At 36.9% G+C, this 22,538-nt stretch overlaps 1 protein-coding gene across 4 annotated transcripts in view; it reads right to left on the reverse strand.

The window, feature by feature from the left end:
• ANK2 (ankyrin 2) overlaps positions 1-22,538 on the reverse strand; it is a 521,075-nt gene that overhangs the window by 214,210 nt on the left and 284,327 nt on the right. Inside the window, exon 1 of one of the 4 annotated variants that reach the window (XM_072938391.1) lies at positions 11,401-11,765. The exons of the other annotated variants lie outside the window; for them this stretch is intronic. Within the exon in view, the coding sequence (XP_072794492.1) occupies positions 11,401-11,535 (135 nt within the window). The 5' untranslated portion in view covers positions 11,536-11,765. Of the gene's footprint in view, positions 1-11,400; positions 11,766-22,538 lie in introns of those variants that run through there. 4 annotated transcript variants of the gene reach the window in all.

Consider the following 22,538-nt stretch of genomic DNA (forward strand, 5'->3'; position numbering starts at 1 on the left):
TATAACACGTATAGGATTATATGCACTAAATTAGGTAATATATGTAAAATCCCTAAGAAGAGTATGTTGGGATAGCAGACACTCAATAAAAGTAAACTTTAATACTTGATTCACAGAGCTATTATCAGAAGAAATGAAATTTAGATCTGTAAATGGTGTGTAGAGCACCATTACAGAATCCAGGAAATAACAGGGGCTCAATAAATGATGGCTATCATTATCAGTAATTAATATAGAACCCCCTGTACATTCTACATTTCTTTTATTTCTTTTTTTTTTTTGTATTTTCCTGCTATTTTCCATATCTAATTCAACTGTTGATCCTGAGTAGAAAAGATCTAGTCCCAATGCCAAATCAAGTGGTTAGCATTAGACAAGAAAGCAGCCCAGAATCAATAACTTGGCTCACAGTGTCATGGCTGGGGTCTAACACACAGCTGTAACTGCATGGGTCACATTTTTAACAGGAATGGAAACTGACATGTTCATCTGGATCACTGTTTAATTCTTCAAAGAATAAATTGGTGAGTTTACACAAATCAACACCAAAGACTGATTCTTTCATCTGTATTATATATTACGTAACAAAAGAAAGAAAGAAAGTGCAAAACAAACAACCCAGTCTAAAAATGGACAGAAAACCTAAACGAGCAATTTTGCAATGAAGACATACAAATGGCCAACAGGCAACATGAAAAAAATGCTCAAAGTTGCTAATTATTGGAGAAATGCAAATTAAAACTATAATGAGGTATCACCTCACATCAGTCAGAATGGCCATCATTTAAAAGTCCACAAACAATAAATGCTGGAGAGGGTGTGGAGAAAAGGGAACCCTCCTACACTGCTGGTGGGAATGTAGTTTGGTACAGCCATTGTGGAAAACAGTATAGAGATTCCTCAAAACACTAAAAATAAACTTATCATATGGTCCAGCAATCCCACTCCTGGGCATATATCCAGAAGGAACCTTAATTCAAAGACACACGCACCCCAATGTTCATAGCAGCACTACTTACAATAGGCAAGACATGGAAACAACCTAAATGTCCATTAACAGATGACTGGATAAAGAAGTTGTGGTATATTTATACAATGGAATACTACTCGGTCATAAAAAATAATAAAATAATGCCATTTGCAGTAACATGGATGGACATGGAGAATGCCATTCTAAGTGAAGTAAGCCAGAAAGAGAAAGAAAAATACTATGTAACACTTATATGTGGAATCTTAAAAAAAAAAAAAAAAGACAAACGATCTTACAGAAACAGAAACAGATTCACAGACATAAAAAATAAACTTATCATTATCAAGGGGGAAAGGGGGTGGAAAGGGATAAATTGGGAATTCAAGATTTGCAGATACTAATTAATAAATATAAAATGGATAAACAACAAGGTTATACTGTATAGGACAGGGAACCATATTCAATATCTTGTAACTCATGGTGAAAAAGAATATGAAAAATATATTTATATTCCTATATGACTGAAGTATTGTGCTATACATCGGAAATTGACAAAGCACTGTAAACTGACTATACTTCAATAAAAATATATTTTTAAAAAAGGAAGAAAGTGTATGTAGACAGTAGAATTCGTTATTTACTTTCTTGGAAAAAACTGATTTAACACTTAATTTTATAGGTCTTTTAGAAATGCATATAGAATTCTTAAAATTGAACATACATGGAGTGAATATTTAACACCTCACATTAGCTGATGTACCAAGAAATTTTAATGAGGCCAAAAGAACTTTGTTAATCATCTCTCCCAGGCTGCGTGACTTTTTAGGCAGAAGTGTGGAATTCAGCCAGAAAATTGTACTGGACTTCAATTCCAAGGAAGGATCAAATCATTCAGAGCAATCTTGCTGTTCAAGCTGATTGCCCAAGAGTGGAATGAAATTCTGCTTTTTAAAAAATTGGGGGACACATTTTCATAACAGCATCTTATAGTACCTCAGTCCCTAGACTTCTGATGGGAGCTGACAAGCTTAAACAATGAAAGGACTCTATATAGGTGTATAGCAATTGTTAGCTTTCAGAGGTGGAGCTTACATTTACCTTAAGTGCTATGGTTTAAAATTCCATTGCAATACAACACAGACACTTTCTTACTTTTATGATAATACATAAGATCTGGAGGAGGTCCCATTAGTTGGCCAAGCAGCCTCAGTTCCCACATGTCCTGTGTGGTCTTGGTTTCTTAAATAGAATTTGGCAACCAGTTGAATTAACCTGGATTAGAAGAAACTGAATAGACTATGAAGGGTTTTTATACTCTTATGCCCTCTGTGCAGTTGTTACATATTCAATCTGGTCTCTTCAGTAACGTCAACTTCTTAGAACATAAAGCAGTGGTTTATCATACATTAATGCACTTAAGGGTTACTTAGAGATCATGGTTAATCTTGTTAAGTAAATATTCTTGGCTCCCACCTTGGAGATTCTAACTCTGGAGGTCTGGAATGGGGCTCAGCAATCCACGTCACTTTAAAACACCCTAGGTGATTCTTCTGATGTGGGTGGTTCACGGAACACATTTTGAGGGGTGATGACATAAAGGATTAGCTAGACCTTTCATTCTCTGTATTTATTACACAACCCAAATACACTTTATCCCTTATGCCAGCCTCCATCATTTAGTCTGTCAGAATGCATGGTGCAAAAATGCATGAGAAACGGAATTAGATCAGCTATTTTTCAAAAGAAATAATGATGTATGACAGATATATGGACGATTTTGTGAAACATATGCCTTACTAACAGAAAACTGTTGAGTGTCTTTTACTTCTGAAAAATGACTTTTTCCTTTTGTAAATCTAAAAAAATACATATGTGACAACCAGTGGTTTTCACAAAGAAAAGAGTTGCAAATGCTCCTGTGTGCTTCTGTTTTACTAGGTGTCTTAGTAGATGCTTTCTAACTAATTTCCTTCAGAAGGCTGACAATCTAGAAGGGTATGATTCTAAAGGAGCAAATCTAAAGAGACTTCAAACTCTAATTTTAATACATTATTTCTGCCTGGAGAGATCTTTTCCTTAATGAAATGAGAATTCATTGTTAGACAAATTATCAATCTTACAGCGTCAATTTTTAAGTACATGATGTGTTTATCTAATGGAGTTGCTAGACTAGAATGTAGAAATTGCTACAGTATCAGGTAGAACATAAGATTATACTTCAAAGTATAATCTTTTGAAACTCATTGATAACTGAGGTAAGTAAAGAGTACCCCCAAAATCCCAAATTTTAAACATGTCAGCAACATTTATAATTCATCAAAAACAGTTTCAACTCACAACCTCTACTATTTAACACCTGGCTTTCACATAGCTTTTAGATATAATTCATAAGCTCAAAGACACCAATGAAGTGATTATACTGCAGATGATCACTATAATATTTGTACTTCTTACAAGCAGATTTTAAAGGTAAAAAAAACAGTTTTACTGTAGCCACATAAGCTTACACAAATACGATGTGAATGTCAGCTTTGAAAAGTCAAACTCTTAAAATGTTGACAATCAAATGTGATAATAATATATCCCACATTTCAAGGAGAAACCTTTAAATGAAAATGAAGGAATCAGAAAACCAGTAGCTATTTCCTATGGCCAAATAAATTTTAAGTTTCATCCATTAAAAGGGCATTCAATCCAAAACAGCAACTGAAAGTGGGTAAGAAAGACAGCAGATGTCTGTGTGGGAAGGAAACAAAATATGGTTGAAAAGACAACTCTCTCTCCACAGAGCATTCTCAGCTCCACCCTACATGTGACCTTGAAAAAGCCACTGTACGTCCAGTAGAACTAATCTTATGAAATATAGAAGAAAAAATTTTTAAGTACTACATAATTTAAATAAATAATTATGTTTGTTTGGATGAACCTCATTGTAAGAAAAATATAATAGAAGTAGACATTTTTTATATTATAATAATTCCTCTTATCACAGTGTACTCTTTCACTGAAAGGCATCTATTGCATTTTACGTGCAACTTAATTTAGAGAATGCATAATAATTACAGGAATTACTACAGCAAATATGTTTTATACAATTAATATTTCACAGTAGTAATGTGTTTACATTTGTATAGCAGGGTACTTCTTTTTTTTTGTTTTTTGAGTAGGTTAGAATTAAAACATCTTAGTCTCCAGGTACTTTAAATGTTTTCAGAAATGCCTTTTGGAACTCTTATCGGTGTTACAGCCATGGGGATTTATACACTGCTTCTCTATCATCCTAATGTTACCACTGACTCCAAGACTGAGCTTGTGATCTGCTCATAATGATTCAAGATTTGACTTTTTTGTAACCCTCTGAAACATGCTTTCTCATCACACTGGAACACAATATTGGGACTCCTGCTTTGTCCATCCTTGGATTATGTTCCTTTAAGCCAAGGTTGCATGTCTTATTCATCTTGATAGGCCCAGTGCCTGGCATTTAGCAGATGCTCAATAAATGATTTCCGAACGTACCTTCTTCCCAACAGGAACCAAGATTGTACTCTGCTTCCAAGATCTACTTCAGGCTAGTATATCTATACAATGGATTACAACTCAGCCATTAAAAAAAAGAATGAAATTTTGCCATTGCAACAGCATGGATGGACTTGGAGGGTATTATGCTAAGTGAAATAAGTCAGACAGAGAACGACAAATACTATATATAACACTTCCATATGGAATCCAAAAAATAAACTAGAGAATATAAAAAGAAACAGACTCAGAGAGAGCAAACTAGTCATTACCAGCAGCAGGAGAGAGAAGGGGGAGGCGCAAGTTAGGAGATTAAGAGGTACAAACTACTATATATAAAATAAATAAGCTACAAGGATATATTGTACAGCACAGGGAATATAGCCAATATTTTATAATAACTATAAATGGAGTATAACCTTTAAAAACTGTGAATCAATATGGTGTACACCTGAAACATATAATATTGTACAACTATACCTAAATTTAAAGATTTAAAATTAAAAAATCGACTACAGGCTCCAACTTCTCCATTGGCAGAAGGGATATTCAAAATATTTAACAACTGGTACAGTTTAGGCACCAAGCAATCACAACGGATGCTGGCCGTAGCACTGGAGGAAGGTGGCCCTGGAGACCCCTAGCTGGTCCAGGCATTAGTCCTTTGTTTGCTCATTTTGGGGATGGAAGTGGACTGAGGGATCCTGGGGACAGGCTCCACATCCTTAACAGTAGAACCAGCAGCTTGGTGGGCTCCTAGAAGCAGTATTAGCCTGTTTGGAAGCATTGCCAAGTGTGAACAGTCAGTACAGCTGCTCTGCTCCACACTGGCTGAGCCTCAGCCCTGTCCGTGGGGCATTCCCAAAGCACTGTGGTCTGCACTGTACCTCTCCTTCTCTGGCATCTCATGGGTATTCATTTCACCACTCCCATTACCACTCACTTGCCTGTTGACTCTGATAGTTAAGGGATTATACGTGGATAAGTCCTGTCTCTAAAACGAGATTGAAAGTTCCTAGAGCACAGAAGCCGTAACGTATCTTCTTTCAAAACTTATCTTTAAATAAACCATCCAAAAGTCACATAATCAGGCTCTATATCATTTCATATTTTCAAAAATGCTTTATCAGCATGATTTTCATTACACTCTTGGATCTTTTTCAGGTTAATAGCAAAACTATATGAAGAAAGCTTTCTCACAGCAGTTATAAAAAGGCTACTGAAGGGGATGTTCACTATATCCTTGAAGGTCCCTATTTCTATCCTCTTAGAACTCAAAACTGAAAAAAGTTTAACTCTCTTGACATACTGTATGCTTCGTAGATAAAGAATCATCTCTCTCTCACACATACACACCACACACACACACCCTACTCCACCTTAGTAAATAGCACTGTCTTATAATCACTGGCTTAAGTCAATAACTGTTTCTCTTTCTTTTATAAGCCAAAACAATCCTTCAGTAAAAACAAAAATACATCCGGAATCTGTCACTTCTCACAACACTAAGACCCTAATTTAATACTATGTCATCGTTCTCCTCAGGGGTTTCTGGGACGCCTTAAATTGGCCTCTGTTCTTCCTCGCTTGATGGAATATACAATCCGTTCTCCACCAAGCAGAGAGAGAGACAGAGACAGAGACAGAGACAGAGAGAGAGCTTTTGAAGTATAAATGGAGTCCTACTATTTCTCTGACTAAAATCCTTCAGAGGTTTCCCACTGTTCTTAGAATGAAATCCAGACTGTTTTCCAAGACCCACTGCTTTCAGAGAGAAATCTAAATTTCTGCCAAGGTGGGCCTGTGCCTGCACCTCAGACCTTGTTGCCACTGTCTCCTGTGTTCACTACGTTGCAGCCACGCGCCCTCCCTGGCCCTTGGCCACGCCCAGTGCACTCCTACCTCACCTGGGCAGCATGCTCCCTGCATTTCCCTACGCTGGGTTACCGTTTGTCTCCTCTCTGTCTTGCCAACATATCACCAGCATTTTGAATGATATCTAGCTCAATAAAGATCTGCTGACTGAGTTACTATCTTTTGATTCAGCAGAGCAGAAAAGTACTGAATTGTTTTCGCTGTAAAAGCAGAATTCACTGCTCATGGGCTCAATTCCCAAGAATATGTGTACTATAACCAGAAGGCTGACATAAAGAAGATAAAATTATCTATTATAATTGGGAAAAGATGTTAAAATAAATGAAACAAGAACAGAAAAATCTCTGAGGATACACGGTAAAAAGAGAAGGATGTACTAACTTAAAAATCAGCTAGGACAGATAACCTAAGGAATATTTGTGATGAAGCATCACATTTATGGTTTTGCTGTTGGGATGAAGCAAATTAATCTGATATGGTAAAGAAACTACAATAAAAGCACATGGTCCCATTGCAAGAAAAATATAGAGAGCACTTAGGTCAATATGCAAATCTATAAATGATGCCATAACAAAAATTCATGCCAAGAAGAAGAACAAGAAATAAAACATATTCCTGATGCTGTTCTAGATTGCACTTTACCAAAGCATGGTCAAGAAGCCGTCCATCTGGAGCCCACTTAGCCCCTGCATGGCTTTGCTGACTCATGTCCCAGACAGAGCTTCTCTAGGGCCCAGGATGAAGTCTGTAAGGCATCTCTAAGAGCCTCTGCTTTCATAAGTGAACCTGGTATATACATACCAATCATCTGCGTAAATGAAAACAAAAAGGTATCTGAGAGATAATGTGGTTTTTCCTTCTGCAATCAACAGAAACATTCAGAACTATTAGTAGGACTTATTCTGAATAAGAACGTGAATACAGCTGAATTTTGTTCTTGACTGTCTCTGCCCCACCTGCTTCCTCTTTTTGGAACTGTCAGGTTGATGGGGATAATAGCAGATCTTCGTGTCCTTCAAGGACTAACATAAGAGGCAACCACATTTCAGAGGAAAACCCTAACATGAGCTCGTAAGTCTTACATCTTCATGAGGAAGGCAGACATTTTTTTTTCTCTGTGGATTTGGAATAAGGTCTCTGGGAGTAGAGCTCTCTGGTGTCCTCAAATTTTGAGTGAAGGGAGGGATGGACTTGGAAATACAGTACAACAGAGGGACTGCAGTCCAGCCTAGTCCATTATCTGTGGTTGGGGGTGGGAGTCTGCACAGAAGGTTTGCCTACTCTTTTCCTCCACTCAAATACCTCCCTGCTACTAGAGTCCTCACTGCACTAGCAAAAAGGAAAAGAGAAGCTAGCTGTAACTCGTTTGAAATGTATTTCCAAATTGCTTTCCAAATAATTAGAAAAATTTACAACACACCCAGGAATGTCTACAAGTTTCAACACAATCTTCTAAGACTGAATATTATTATATTTTATATCTTTGTTAACAGACAGAATATTTTATTTTATCGTTTTAATGTGTATCTTTATAAAACAGAAAAATTGTAACTAAAATTAATATTTAGGAATTGAAAATGTTAGCAATTGATAATTTAATCACAGAAAATTTAGGAACTGTTGGAATACAGCCAGGTCTATTTGTTTACCTCCTGCTTATGGCTGCTTTTGTTCAGACAACAACAGAGCTGAATAGCTGCACCAGAGATCACAAGCCCACAAAGTGTAACATTCACTCTATGGCCCTTTACAGAGTTTGCAGAGTTCAGAGCTGATTTAAGTATTAATTTGTATATTTATTTTAAAATAATGTGTTATTTGTCCAGGTATAGAATTTTAAAATTTTGTGGCATATTAGCTGTTCACCTTTTTTGCTATTATCTTTTAAAGTTGCTTTAAGGCTTAGAAAATTATTATATTGCCGAAACAATGTTTAGTTTCATTTTCTACTTTTTTGATATAATTTCTAGGTTTAACTATGTACCATATCTAGAAATAAATTCTGGTCTGATTTTTTTAATCTTATAAAAAAATGTGAAAGCCTGTAAGTGGAATTTCAAATATGGACATACAACAATATTGTTCAAGAAGAAATTATTTTTTGTTTGTTTACTTCAAACACAATTCCTGGAAACTGATTTATTCCACATGGCTATACTCATCTGTATAAAATAAATGTCAAACTATTCAAAATTCTAAATAAAACTTACAGAAAAGAATGAAGCATTAATTTACATAAAGCTCAGAAGTTTTAGAACCTCAAAATTTGTATTTTTTCCATGAGTTTAGTTCTGATTATGAATAAAGCTGGACAATGTATTTATTTGAATTTTTTGGCCTAAAAACACAATAAACTCTATAAAACATTTCTAAGTTAATTTCCAGAAGAAAAAAAGTGCTAAGGACCTCTGTTTCTGTTTTACCCCTCAAAAAAAACTATAAAAATATCTGTTAATAAGTTCTGAACCAATTAACTTAATCATTAATTGTGACAAGCATAAATGATGAAAAGGGGCTAATTAAGAAATGTACCTAGACGATGTAAGCAGTGACTTCAGTCTTCTAGTAGCTATTTAAAAATAAAGTAAGGTGATAGAGTTCTTAAGTTTGGGAAACTTAAGCTGGATAGAACTACATATTTTGCTTCAGTCATTCTTGGTATTATGAACTAACTTTTTCCCCCCTGTGTCTAAAGTGATGAAATCCCGAGTACAATATCCCTTCAGAAGGTAGATAACAGGTGCATTTCCATTTCTACCATAACTTTCCATGTCACAAAAATCACTGTATGCTCCTGTCTATAACGTCATTGACAGAAGAGTTTATTCAATGATCGGCACGTTATATTACTTAATTCAGAGAAATCAGATCATAATAATTTTTTAAAGGATCAACTCACTTTTTTTTTTCCAGGGCTATACTAAGAGGGTTAGAAGGATTTCAACAAGAGAATGACATCACTATGGATTATTTCTTTTTAAAAAGTTTTCAATCATATTCTGAACTCTGAAGTTTTGGATGAATTTCTCATTTCAGCCCTTGGACCTCAAAATCACACTAACACATCCTCTTTGTTACCTAAAAGAACCTATCAGTGCATCAAGATATCACGACTTCTGTTCTTTATATTGAAAAAAATAGGTTTTTAGGGAGAGGGTATAGCTCAGTGGCAGAGCCCATGCCTAGCATCATAGGTCCTTGGCTCAATCTCCAGTACCTCCGTTAAACAAACAAACAAACAAACCTAATTACATCCCCCACCCTCCAAAAATAAAAATTAAAAAAAAATTTAAATTGGCTTTTATATTTAATTTTTAAAGTGCCTCTAATTAAAATAAATTACATGCATTACATTTTAATGGTTTTTAAAAGGTGAAAAAATGGAATACATTTGTGTAACTTCAAAATTTTGAAGGAATTATTAACTAATATTTTAAAGAATAGTCTAAATGCTAAATTAATTTTTTTTAAATTCCTAGAAACTACCTTTTAAATCAGGTAGTTATTTGTTAGGGCATTTATTATTTATATATTGCAACTAAGTAAGCTTGTAAAGGTACCAAAGAGTTACCTAAATGTTCACCCTTTTTCGGGGGGGCCCTCAGTCCAGAAATTGCACTTCAGTGACCGCTCAGAAATCCCGAGTGAGGCTCCTAGTGGGTGGAGGCCACTTAAACCATAAAGTCTAACCCAGAAGGAGAAATGCACCAGCCCCTGGTCACAAACGAGGGCTGTGCGGCTGTTAAGGCAGGTGCTCTCCCACCCCAGTGGGATCGCCTCACTCCCCAACTTTTTGCTAAATCTCTTGCCTGGGGTGGCTTCTTTCCAATTCTGGAAGCACTGCCCTTGTTTGTCACTACCGTACTGACCTGACTTTCTTTTCAATTTTGCTAACTGCAAACACGTTTTTATTGATAAGCTCTTAGTTTCTGTTTCAGTTTCACTGGGATCTGATGGAACATCAATGCTACGAAATTATCAGGTTCATCCAGGTCAGAGCAAAAGCCAAAGAGAGAAGGAAACCTCCTCTGAGCCCTCCCTCCTGGAAATACCGGGCACCCCTGTGAAGTACAACCTCTCCGTTTCTCCCATTCAGAAATCCTCCGAATCTTAGTTTCATGGCTTCCCTCTGAAATAAACGACTCGCTATAAGGTCAAATTCCTGCATCTGACAGATCAAAGATAAACTTTAGCCTCCAGCAACTTGAAAATCAAAATATTTCAGAGAGATTTTTTGCCCTCCCCCTCCCCAAAATCACAATAAGCCTTTTGTAACCACTTTAAGGAACATACCATGATTATGAATTACTAAAGTCTGAAAGTCAACTTAGATATTTGATTGCTCAACTTTTAGGCGTCGGCACAAAATATTATCATAACCAGAACAGTATTTAAAGGTCTTTGCACTGAAGTTAGTAAAATATTAGAAATAAAACGCCTTTATAGTCTAAAGTTGGGATTCGAAATTAGCACGTGCTTAAAAAATCTTCTGTTGGGGGGGAAGATATAGTTCAAGTGGTAGAGCACAGGAGGTTCTGGGTTCAAACCCCAGTACCTGCTCTAAAAATAAATAAATGAATAAACCTAATTAACTTCCCCCTCAAAAAAATAATTTTTAAAGAATTTTAAAAAATCTTCTGTGACCTCATAAAAATGAACTATGAATATACACACAGGCAAAATAATTTAACAGCCTGAATGTAAGTGAATCTCTGCAATATTGCTGCAAGTCACTCTATCATAAAATATATGTTTAGCTTTGGACAAAATTTCGAGTTAAAGAGACATCACTCTGACTTATTCCCAAATGTCAATTCCTAGCTGAAGCCAGCTCAGGAGGAAAAAATACGAGCACTTGGGAGCACCCAGAGGAAACAGCAGCAGGCCACTGAATCAGAAACTGTCAGCTGGTTTGATCACATTGGTTTTGTTCCGTCAGCTTCCTCCCAGGAAGTTTAGAGGTTTAACCAGTAAGGGCCAACGTTGAGTCTCATGCCACCATCCTTTTGTCCTCCTGTTCGTGGCTTAGAACTTACCCGCACCCCCAGTTCTTTGGTGTCCTCGCTGTTACAGCCATAGTAGTCTGGGGTTTTGTCCAATTCCTGCAAGTGTCCCTGTGCTCTTACGCTCTTATCCGCCTGGCAAGACGGGCAGAGAGCTGCATTCCCCATCTCAGTTCTACGGTTTCTGCCGTCAGTGGGCCGGTCTTTGCCGTCTGTGCTCTGTCCAGGGCTCCCAGGGGGACACTAACGGGGACGATTCATCCAGACGACCCTTGGCTCCTCTGCTCAGTTCCCCTACACGCCCCTCACCAGCTCTCCCCATCTGCTGACCGGGTTGCTGGTGTCAGAGAGAACTCAAAACCCCAGCAACTGCAGGCTGCCTTCAGTGACCATTTCCAATTCAGGCGCTGCCAGTCTATTTTTACACCTACCAGGCCAGCTATGCATGTCAATGGAGTGAGGGGGGTGAGGCCAAGGGGGAGCAGGCGAGGGAGGGGTGGTGTTTTGTTTTTCAGCATGCGAGCAGCCTGCTTTACACATGGACTTAAGTTCCTGCTGTGTAAACGTCTCTACATAGGAGAATTTTTGCATGACTCAGTGAATGCCTTTGAGTTTCTCCCTCTTGGTCTTTCTACAGAACACTAAAGCTGCTAATGACCTCGCTTCACCGGCATGACAGGTAAAAACTACTCTTGTAATTGCTTAAACCAAGAAGCATCCACTTGGCTTACTACATTATTCGTTATTCTTTTTTCATAATCATTTGCAGAAAAAAATTAGCCATCCTTGCAGCGTTTAAAACTCATTGGAAATACATCCCTCAAAATGGTTCATTTTACACTGATATGGATGTTTTAAATTTTATAAATTATCCATAGTTTTTCATTATTCATGATGGTTCCAATGAGAACAAGCACTTGGCTTCATTTATACTTCTTGTTACTTTTTATTATTTTGACAACGTTTCCCTCAGCTCTATAAAAAAAAAAATAAAGAATGGCTTTCAACACCATACATACTAGCTTTGAAACCATAGTACAGGTTTTTGAAGGAAATTGTTTCCCATGAGGTGAGCACAGCAAATATATGGTAGATTTTTGAAAAAAATCAAGACTTTGTTATAGACCATAATGAGTTGAACTTCATTCCCCCCACTTTAGGGTTTCCCCCATAACATTATGTATAGAATTATTTTAACAGTGCTGTCCTTCCTCATTGGTTATTTCTTTTGTGTGTGCATATCTTCTTTGCTAGATAGGTTTTAAACTATTCACTGGTAGGGTCCAGACTTAGATTTTCTGTATCATCCATCTACATGTTCTGTATTAAATGCTAAATATTTATGAAGTGTACTGAATTGAAAGCAATCATTTGGGGAAATAGGAAGTGGAAGATACTTAGAAATTAACCACATTACATTTGATAGACTAGAACTCACCTTTCCAATTTGTCACTTTTTAAAAAAACTAGAAATGCTTTGTCATTTTTTTCATTAAAAACAGCGTTCCTGTAATAGTCTATCACTCTGTATTGCTGCCCAAAGCCCTATGAACTCAAATCATGTTTGCTTGATTTCTGTAAGGACCCCCATGTTGCTTTTTTACCAATCCTGTTTGAATAACCCTTTATCCCAGAGTTTATGAGCTTAGGGGATGTTACTTAATACTAGAGCCCTAAACTCCAATTTCTGAAAGGCATTATCAGCATTCAGTGGAAATATTTTTTACCTTTCAGCTATAGGTGAAAGCATCATTTAAACCTCTTTTTAGAAATGTACTGACTGAACCTACAATATTAGGACAACATGGGGGGCAGGGTGTGAACATAACTTCTCCATTCATGTTAAAGAGGAGCATAACCTAAACATTTTAAATGTTAAAGGTTGGGGTGAAAGTATTCAAAACGATGGAGCTTCAATAGCGTAACAAGATTAGACTGGCAGCTGAGACGTCTCTAGCAAAGCCTTCTATGTTGCCTGAATTATTCTTATATAGACTAAGGTAATGATTTTGCATAATATGGTAATTCTCATCAAATGTTTCACATACTTGAACCACGTACTGTCCAAATTAAGTAAGCTATGATGTTTAATGATGTGGTTATAAACTCTTCTAAGAGGATGTGTTTTTAATTGTTCCATCTTCTCTAGAAGAAGGTTCTTAAAGCTTTACAATGCCTTACAAAGCCTTAACAATGGCTGCTTCTTCTTGAATATATATGAACTCTTTCATTCAAAATATAAACCAAGATTTTGGCAGCTGTTGAAAGAGGAGCACCTTTCCCCCCACCTTTAGAATCAGTTAGCTGACTATTTTTAAAACAAGAAATTAAATATTCAGCAGTCTTCACACGTAGAATCATGCAACTTAAAAACTGGAAGTGAACCCTAAAATTTCTCTCTAGCCTCCTCCCCTCATTGAGCTGAGATCTGAAAGTCTGTACTTACACACATAAAAGGAATACCTAACTACTCCGGATTAGGGAATGATATTCCTAGGTGCTTGATAACTAATTTTACAGTGCTTTAACAGCATGAATTGTTTCCTGGCATGTTTCTGTCTCGTTAATACGTGACCCATTCTACCACTGTGCCGTCGATTTTGCTTCTCTTTCAGCCAAGCATGCCCCTCCCTTCCTCCATCAGTACACATCCATTGTCTTTTTCAAAGCTCCTCCTAAAATTCACTTTCCCCTGAAAGTCTTAATTACCCCTATGTTAGTCTCTTAATTTGTTCTATCTTTTTGAATGAAGTTGGCACCACTATCAACTTGTACTCTTTTTACACAGTATGCCTCATCTCTCTCACTGACCTTCTCACTGAGGTGAAATACACACAATAGGATTAAATGTTTGTTAAGTAAATGAATAAAAGGCAGCCACAGATGGGAGCACGATTCATAACATCAATGTTTAACTGGACTTCATCGCCCTAAACTTCTTCTTTTACACATTAACAGTAACAGATTTGATCATTATAAACATTTTAAGCAGGACAGATCTTTCCATTTATTTCCAGATTGCAATAAACTTTAAGTCTTTGAAAACATATTAACCCTGTTTGGGGTGAATTTTCCTAGAAAGGAATTTGTAGTGTTTTGTTACAAAAGAAAAAAAATGTTTATAAAGTACACTGAATTATGAACCAAACAAGAAACATGTTGACAAGTCTTAAAAGACACTTGTTCTAAATGATGAGCAATTAGTCTTTGTCTACCCTTCTCTCTTTTCTTCATCCCAGGAAAATCTTCTCATTCGTTCCCTAATAGAGAAAATTCATGCTTGTTGAATATCACATCCATGCTGCTATTATTAGCGCTGCCCAAAACACTTCCCATAGTGGTCCCACTGCTAAAGTTGAATGCCTAAACAAGAATGGGCAAAAGAAAGACAGGTACACACCGCTGCTGCTCCTGTGACTGCTGAAATTTTCTCTTTGCTGGCTAAACAGATTTAAATTATAGACCTAGAAGATACTATAGCCATGAAAACAGAACTTCCAATGAAGTTTTCACATTTGTGATGTCTCCAAACTTGCCAATGATCTGATGCTTTTAGCCTGATCAAAACTAAGGGTGAGAGGGGCCCACCAAAGAGAGCATTACTTCAGAAGGTAAGACCTTTCCAGTTTGACTCCTAGTGCTTAACTAAGAAATAAGAGTGGCCACCAGGCAGGATTGTCACAAAGGCTTGGATGACCTGACAACCTATATACCTAACATTGTGTTGCCTAGAAGGCAAGGTTAGCAAATACTGTGCAGCACCCATGCCTTAATAATGTGCCAGCAGACTACTGGAATCTCTGTGGACATGGCAAGGGATATGCTTTCTGCCTGGGCAGAACAATGCCACCACTGTTTCTCAAAAATGCTTCAAAGTCATTAGGGCAAATTACTCAGAAAGCAAATATTTGCATGTTTGGCCACACTTAGAGCAGGATACTTGAATGTGGTGCATGATTCAGAAAGGGAAATTCAAAACCTCCACGATGTGACATATTTGCAATATCTTCTTAAATTCCCAGGCACTTTTACTGTTATTATTTCATCTGTATTACTGTGTTTCAAATCCATCAAAAGAGAGAGGTGATTAAGGACTGAAAGCAAAAGCTAGTTCTATCTCAGCTGTAATCTGAAAGTAGAGGCTGAAGTCCCTATGACAGCAAATCTGAAAACCATCCACTACAGTTTTAAGAAGAAGCAATGACTACAGAAACATCAGAAAACTAACACCTTGGAGAAGAAATAACTGCCTCAGTTCTATAATTTAACCTGAAGAGTTAGATCGCAGGTCCTGCAGAGGCGTAAAAAGACCTCTTAGCTCGGAGTAACGAATCCCAGATTTTGGTTCTACCACTAATTTACCTGGGTGGATCTGTGTGTCTCTATCAAATCTGGGCTTTCATTCTCTTTCTTAAAATAAGGGGATGAGACTGGATGATTTCTATATCCCTTCCAGCTCTGAAGTTCTTTACTTCTATGAAACAGAACTGTTAACACAAACATACATCTAACACAAGGTGGTGGTTGAAGCAAACCATCTATTTAGTTCATTAGCATGAAAAGCAAAAAAAAAAAAAAGATTAGAACTACTCAGCATCTTGCACATCATGCATCTCTGGTTCTATGAGCTGACTATGTTCAGTAGCATTTCCCTGGGAGACTCATGAGGGAAGATGAAAGGACCACAGTGTGAAATATGAAAATCTCTAGGTTGGTAACCAGGAGCTCTTTTCCAAGATGAGGCCTCTTTTGCTCTGACTACACCATTACTGAATACTAGCCCCACTGCAAACCTGGAAACATTTTGGAAACCACACCCTGCCAGTTTTCTACACCTCATAATTTGTAAAACAACCTTCACCTGGAATGGGCTCGCTTACCAAAACTGACATAGTAAGACAGCTTTATAGGACGTTGTAGAACAAGTTTTTGCAAACCAACTGCATAAGCTAGTAGGGGTTTTATTCTTCCTCAGACTAAAAATGTGTTCTTAAAGGGCAAGTGCTATCATATTAAACATACTGAAAAAAATATTTTGCCAGAAGTCTTTAAAGTGGCACATCAGAAAAAAAGGTTCATTCAGAATCATAGAAATTAAATTTTCCCTCTTTTCCAAGTTGTAAGGGTTATTCAAGAATATCTATCACACATATCTTTAAAAATCAATGTAGAGTCTCTCTCAACCTAAACTATGCATGTGCAAAACAAATTGTCCTAACATGATATTTAGTTAGCACTTTGTATTTTGCAGATCATTCCTAATATGTAAGATTTATGTTACATTTGCTGAATTTAGAAATCTGCTTAGACTACAAACCATCTCCTTTTTTTTTCACCATGGTAACCATAATTGAAGACTGATTGTTTTGGTCAAATGTATTTATCTGATTACAGTCATATTTCATTACTCCAATTTTGTGCAAAAATTCTCCATGCCCAACCACACAAAACCAAGGACAAGTTCTTCTAACTTTGGGAACCACTGACCTGTGGAAATAAAACTGGAACATTTTGTGCAACAACCGAGGCGGCATGCTATTTTCCCCCTTGTCTGGGTACATTCAATATCATTTCTTTGGCTAAAGTTAAATATGTAATGATTTTCACCAGTTGGATCTGTTATATAATTGATCGATAAGGACAATTGCTGCATAATTTATAGATCTACACTCGATTCCCTATATTAAAGTGTGGCATAACTTTGCCACTTGAGGTCAGTACAAAGGAGTTTTACTGTTTATGCTGTACACAAATTAACTGAAGTGAATATTGCCAGGCTATTTATGTGCCCGCAAACATCAATTAGCCAATTTAATTTTACGTTCCTGCCAGCTATTATTTCCATTCCAGACTGCTGTCTCTTGACTTCTAGTATATAAAAGAGGACATTCTTCAGTAACCAGTGCTAACAACTTTTCTGGAGGCTCCTCCACACAAGGCCCACCACAAAGTGGGCCCTCGATAAATGTCGTTGCCTGACATTAAAGAGACTATGAGACAAGAAGTGGAGGGAGTGCAAAGCCAGCCTAAAGGGCCATTTGACTAATTCTATGCTGTCGTGTTAAACTGGATTTTGAAACACAACATGAATAAAACAATTTAGCCATTGTGCACTCCCACTTTTTCTGAAGAAAAATATGTGTGTACATAATACTCAGAAAAAGGTTCACTACTAAAGCAGGAGTTCCGGACAAGCTTTGTTTATAGAGAGGGTCAAGTGATGAAAGTCAAAAAGCAGGAAGGGGGCTCCATTACAATCTGGCTTTAAGATTTACCTTTTGAAACATAAGTCAGTGTTTTAGTTCACTGACATTCCTTGTAAGTTTCCATCTGTAAATGAGGAAGACAGCTGATAGAGGCAATCTGAAAAGTCCTCTATCAAGGTGATCTTCCAATCAATGAATGGTGCATGGTGTAACTGTAGCTCAGTTAATGGGGAAAGTCTAGTGCTTGAAGGGGCAACGTTCTCAGTGGCTGAGGAGAAAGCTGACCAGCTCTGCTCTGAATGTTGATGCCACAATTGTCTAGACGTATCTATCAAAGAGGTCTCTCACATGCCACAGCGGTGAGACATGGTACTTGAGCTTTAGGACAAGATAAACCGAAGTGCTGTCCTAATGAGAATTTATGATCAAACTCTCCAAATAATGTCCGACAATTAAGCATATTGGAAACCCCACTCCTAAGCTCAAATGAATTATCCATGACTGAGACCAGCAAATAAAAATTCACTTATCCCTACCATACTGCTCAATTCCCACTTCACTCAGTATCTGGACAATGTTTCCCTTTGATGGTTCACAGGCATTAAGCTACATGCATTTATATTCTCAGTTAGTGCAGTCACCGTAGAGGCTCTAGAAAAATAGCCACTGTTTATTAACTTTTTGGGTTATGACATATATAATATATATATTATATAAGGGTTTAAGTGTTTTGATACATTTGTCATTACTGAAAGAATGTCTTCAGTTGTAAAACAGAGTCTAGTTCAATGTAATCAGATATGTTAATCTGTTGGTCTCAAATTATTTTAAAATAATATTTTCCAAACAAAATAAATGCACACAGGTACACACACACACACACACACACACACACACACACACAGACCATTTGTAATGAAGCAGGAGACACAGACATTTAAAATACACTGCCAGGCTATAGACAGGCATTGATCACTCAAGAACAAATTCAAGTTCAAAATAAATATCTAATACTGGTTCAAACTGGAACGGATATGAGTATTTATCAAAATTACCGATTAAACTGATATATTATGAGGATGGTAACTGATTTCCTTGTACTGTGTTAAAACACTGAATCAAGTAGGTTCATCCAGTTGTGCTATACTTACCTCAGGGACTGATTGTAAAATATGGTATCACTAGTATTTTAAAAACTGCATGTTGAGTGTGCATTTAATCAAGAATTAATGAACTGCAATTATAAAATGATAGGCTAAATTCAGCTTATTTCGAAGACTGTGAACACTTGGAGCACCAGAAAGAACCTGAACTTTATTGTCTAACTGATAATTAGTTAGGGCTGTATTTCAAGATCTCTCTAGAGCAAATTTATTCTATGCACCTTAAGGTGTAAATGTTTATAATCTTTCACATATTATTCATATTGGAATAAATATCCTGATTCTATGTCACTTGTTCTCCCTGGAAAATGGGAGAATTTTGAAAAGTTTTTAATTATCCTCTACTTTTTTTTTGACAACAAAAAATTTTACAGGCAATCAAAAACCATGGGAATATAAAAATAGAAACATAAAATTAATATCATTAATTCAGTTTTTCCAAAATTGTGCCAATGTGGTCTTATGTCCTGCAAGCTACAATGTTATTCACCATATGTTGTTAAGACATAAATATGGGGAGGAGGAGCTGGTATAACTCAGTGGTAGAGGGCATGCTTAGCATGCACGAGGTCCTGGGTTCAATCCCCAGTACCTACATTAAAAGAAAAAGAAGAAGAAATGAATACTTGACAGAGAACCGTCTGTGGCCATCTTGAAATTTATTCTCATGCGTATTATAATGAACTACAGTAAACAGACTCATGCTAATGTTTGTATGTGTATAATCTTTAGAGTTATAAGTCTATAAATCACTCTATGAGGTCAATGTATCACGTATCTTCTCTGCAGAAGGTAAGAAGGGAAGGAATGTAAATATGATAAGAAAATACAGACCTGTTTCTAAAACTTAAGAATTTTCCTTTTAAGAGGAGTTATTTTTAAAATCTTTTTAATAGAAATGTTTTTCCTTTCTACTAGATCTTTAAAGCTGGTATTTAAACCATCTCAGAGATTTTTCAGGTCAATAAAGAATCTCTCCCCTGAGCTACTGTCCTCCCGAAACCTGCTCCTCACCTTGTCTTCTCACAACAAGCGCCCCTACACACCTTGCTGCTTAAACTGGAAATGCTGACGTTTTTGACATTCCCTTTTCTTACACCCAGTCCTGAGGGGTCTACTTTTTTCCATCCCTTTGCCACTCTGTTAAGTCAGGAATTAATTCTCGGTTGATTGAGCATAACCATCTCATAAAGACTTTCCGCTTTCTAGTCCTGCTCTGTTCCAATCCATTCTGTACACCACAGCCAGAGTGATCTTTCCAAAGCTTAAACCTGTTCAGGGCACTTCTTATAATCTTCAGGATAAAAGGGAAAATCTTTACTGCAGTATACAGAGTCCTTCGGGATCTAACCCCCTCCCTCCCTCATCTTAACCTGTTTGCTTGTAATTTCTTCTGGACTTTTATAAACAACTAATACTCCATCGGGACCACCTTCCTGTCTCCCTGTGTATTGACAAGACTTCTCTTGGAAGCCCTGCCTGGCCAGGATTAAGGGCCTATTGTGAACATGGAGTCATCACAGCGACAGCTACACTGCACTGTCTGTAATCACCTCTTTTTGTGCCTGTTTCCTTCACTAGAGTATGAGCTCTTCATATTTTCTTTTTCCGTTTGTCTCTAGTGCTTCTGATAATGCCTCTAATATAGCAGACACCCATAATTAATTACCGAGTATATAAAAAATAAAATTCTTCCCTAACACATTTAAAATAAGATTGCTCTGCAAACATTTATTTCATTCATCCCATATTTATTCAGCACTATATGCCAGACCCAAACATATCACTTAAATAAAAAGAGACAAATGTGTAATATGTCTGATGTACACACAGAAATGCTCCAAGAAATCTCTGAGAACGGCAGTCTGCAGCTATCTATTCAATTATCAGGAAATGCTCCTTGGTTTTGTTCACATTACTATTCTGTCAGCTCCTATGTGATTATTTTTTCAGATGTTTGATTTTGTAGTGAAATGGTCTAGGCACTGAACCTACTGGTAATCATCTGAATGTGAGGAGGGTGAAAAGACCAAAAATACAAATAACCACAAAAGTGATAGTAGCCACAAGCCAGAAGATGGTTTTAAGACAATTGATCACACCATGGATATTTCATCCACACCTAAACTCCACAGAGAGGAATCACTGCTAATGCCAGACAAATGCAGTGATTGTTCTCTAGAGGTAAAATAGATTACTCTGACAATAGATGTCTACACACACACACACACACGCGCGCAGCTCTGCAGATTGGCCATCATGGGCCTCCAAGGTATTCTGTGTGGTAGAAACCTCTTTTCATTCCATTCTTTCCACCTGTCCAGCTGCTCTCTGCTCTTGCATTATAGGCTGTTTTTAAAATTGATAATAATAGGTCATCAATAGATTCCTGCACTTACTGTCACATCTAACCCTCTTCACAGCCATTACCTCTCTGCGGCCAAGACCGTCTCTGACACTGCCTCCAGTCTGTGCCACTCACTTCCTCCTCCTCCTCTCCACTGTTTCTCTTTATTTCTTCACATGTATCCTTACTTCTAACATGTCTTACCTTTAATGCAAAAACTAACCTTTTGTAAACAACAACAACCAATAATATAGCAAATTCATGAATCAATGTACAGTAAGTACTCATAAAAAAGATGTGCATTTCCTACTTTCATTCATAAAAAACAACTAATTAAAGTGATTAGGTGGAATTCTACAATCTTAACCACTAGTAGACATCAGTGACTCAGATATATGTTAACTGCGGTAAATGTGCATTTTGTAAAAAGGAGCACCATAAAAATTCAAATTCTTGCCTTCTTTTTTTATGACACTTCGGAAGTTTGAAATTTTCCAATTTCTAAGTGCCTATGGCAATAACATTTATTTCTAACTTCATATTTTGATAACTCAAAGGACTCTACTCCAAGATTCTAATCAGATTTTGTCAAATTTCAATAAACACATAGGTCATGTTCTATTTGGTTGACTAAGAAGCATGTTATGGAAATTCTTCCGAAAAAAGAATCATCGATAAGTATAAATCTAGCCTCCATTAACCACTGACATTTTTAAAATGTCAATTTTACTGAAATATGTTCATTCTATTTTAATAACGTTCGATTTTAGCCGCTTTGGGGATCAAATGTTAAAAACCATTTCTGCTAAGTTTCCTTCTCTTGGCTCTGGAACCCAAAATAGTTCAGTTTATTAATATCCCACAGTAATATAAGGGAGGATCGATCTCTCTATGTTAGAAAGATATCATACAGATCCTTGACCTCACCATTCAGCAAAGCAGAAATGGCACTCAAAGACCTCCTCGTGCTGCCCACCTTTTTGCGTCTGGGGTCAACAATACCTCAATGGCCTTCCTTTTCCAGTTTGCTTTGTACTTATGTTTGGGTGCTCCCTGTGGCCCAGTGAAAAAACTAACTTTCAAGAAATTTGAGAACTATCTCCAGCTGCAGTTTGATAAGCTGACTTCCAATTAACCAACCATTTGATATTTTGGATCTATGAGACCTAACTCATCTGTCCTCCACTCTTACAACAGATTCCTGTGGAAGACGTGGAGGACTTAGACATCTGCTGTGAAGCTATTTTGTTTTGATTGCTGGAGATGTGAGTCGGACTTGAGCACTTGATAATTTTAACCATTCTCCTTCTTCCTTTAATCTTATTATTGAAGACCTTACTATACTATAGTATAAACTACATTATGACTCTTAAGAGGTCCCTCTATGCATTTTGCTTTGTTCCCTGAAATCTTAGAAATATTTTTGTGTATCTTAGTGATCTATAATCCAGATCA

This window comes from Vicugna pacos, chromosome 2 (assembly GCF_048564905.1).
Source record: "Vicugna pacos chromosome 2, VicPac4, whole genome shotgun sequence".
NCBI lineage: Eukaryota > Metazoa > Chordata > Mammalia > Artiodactyla > Camelidae > Vicugna > Vicugna pacos.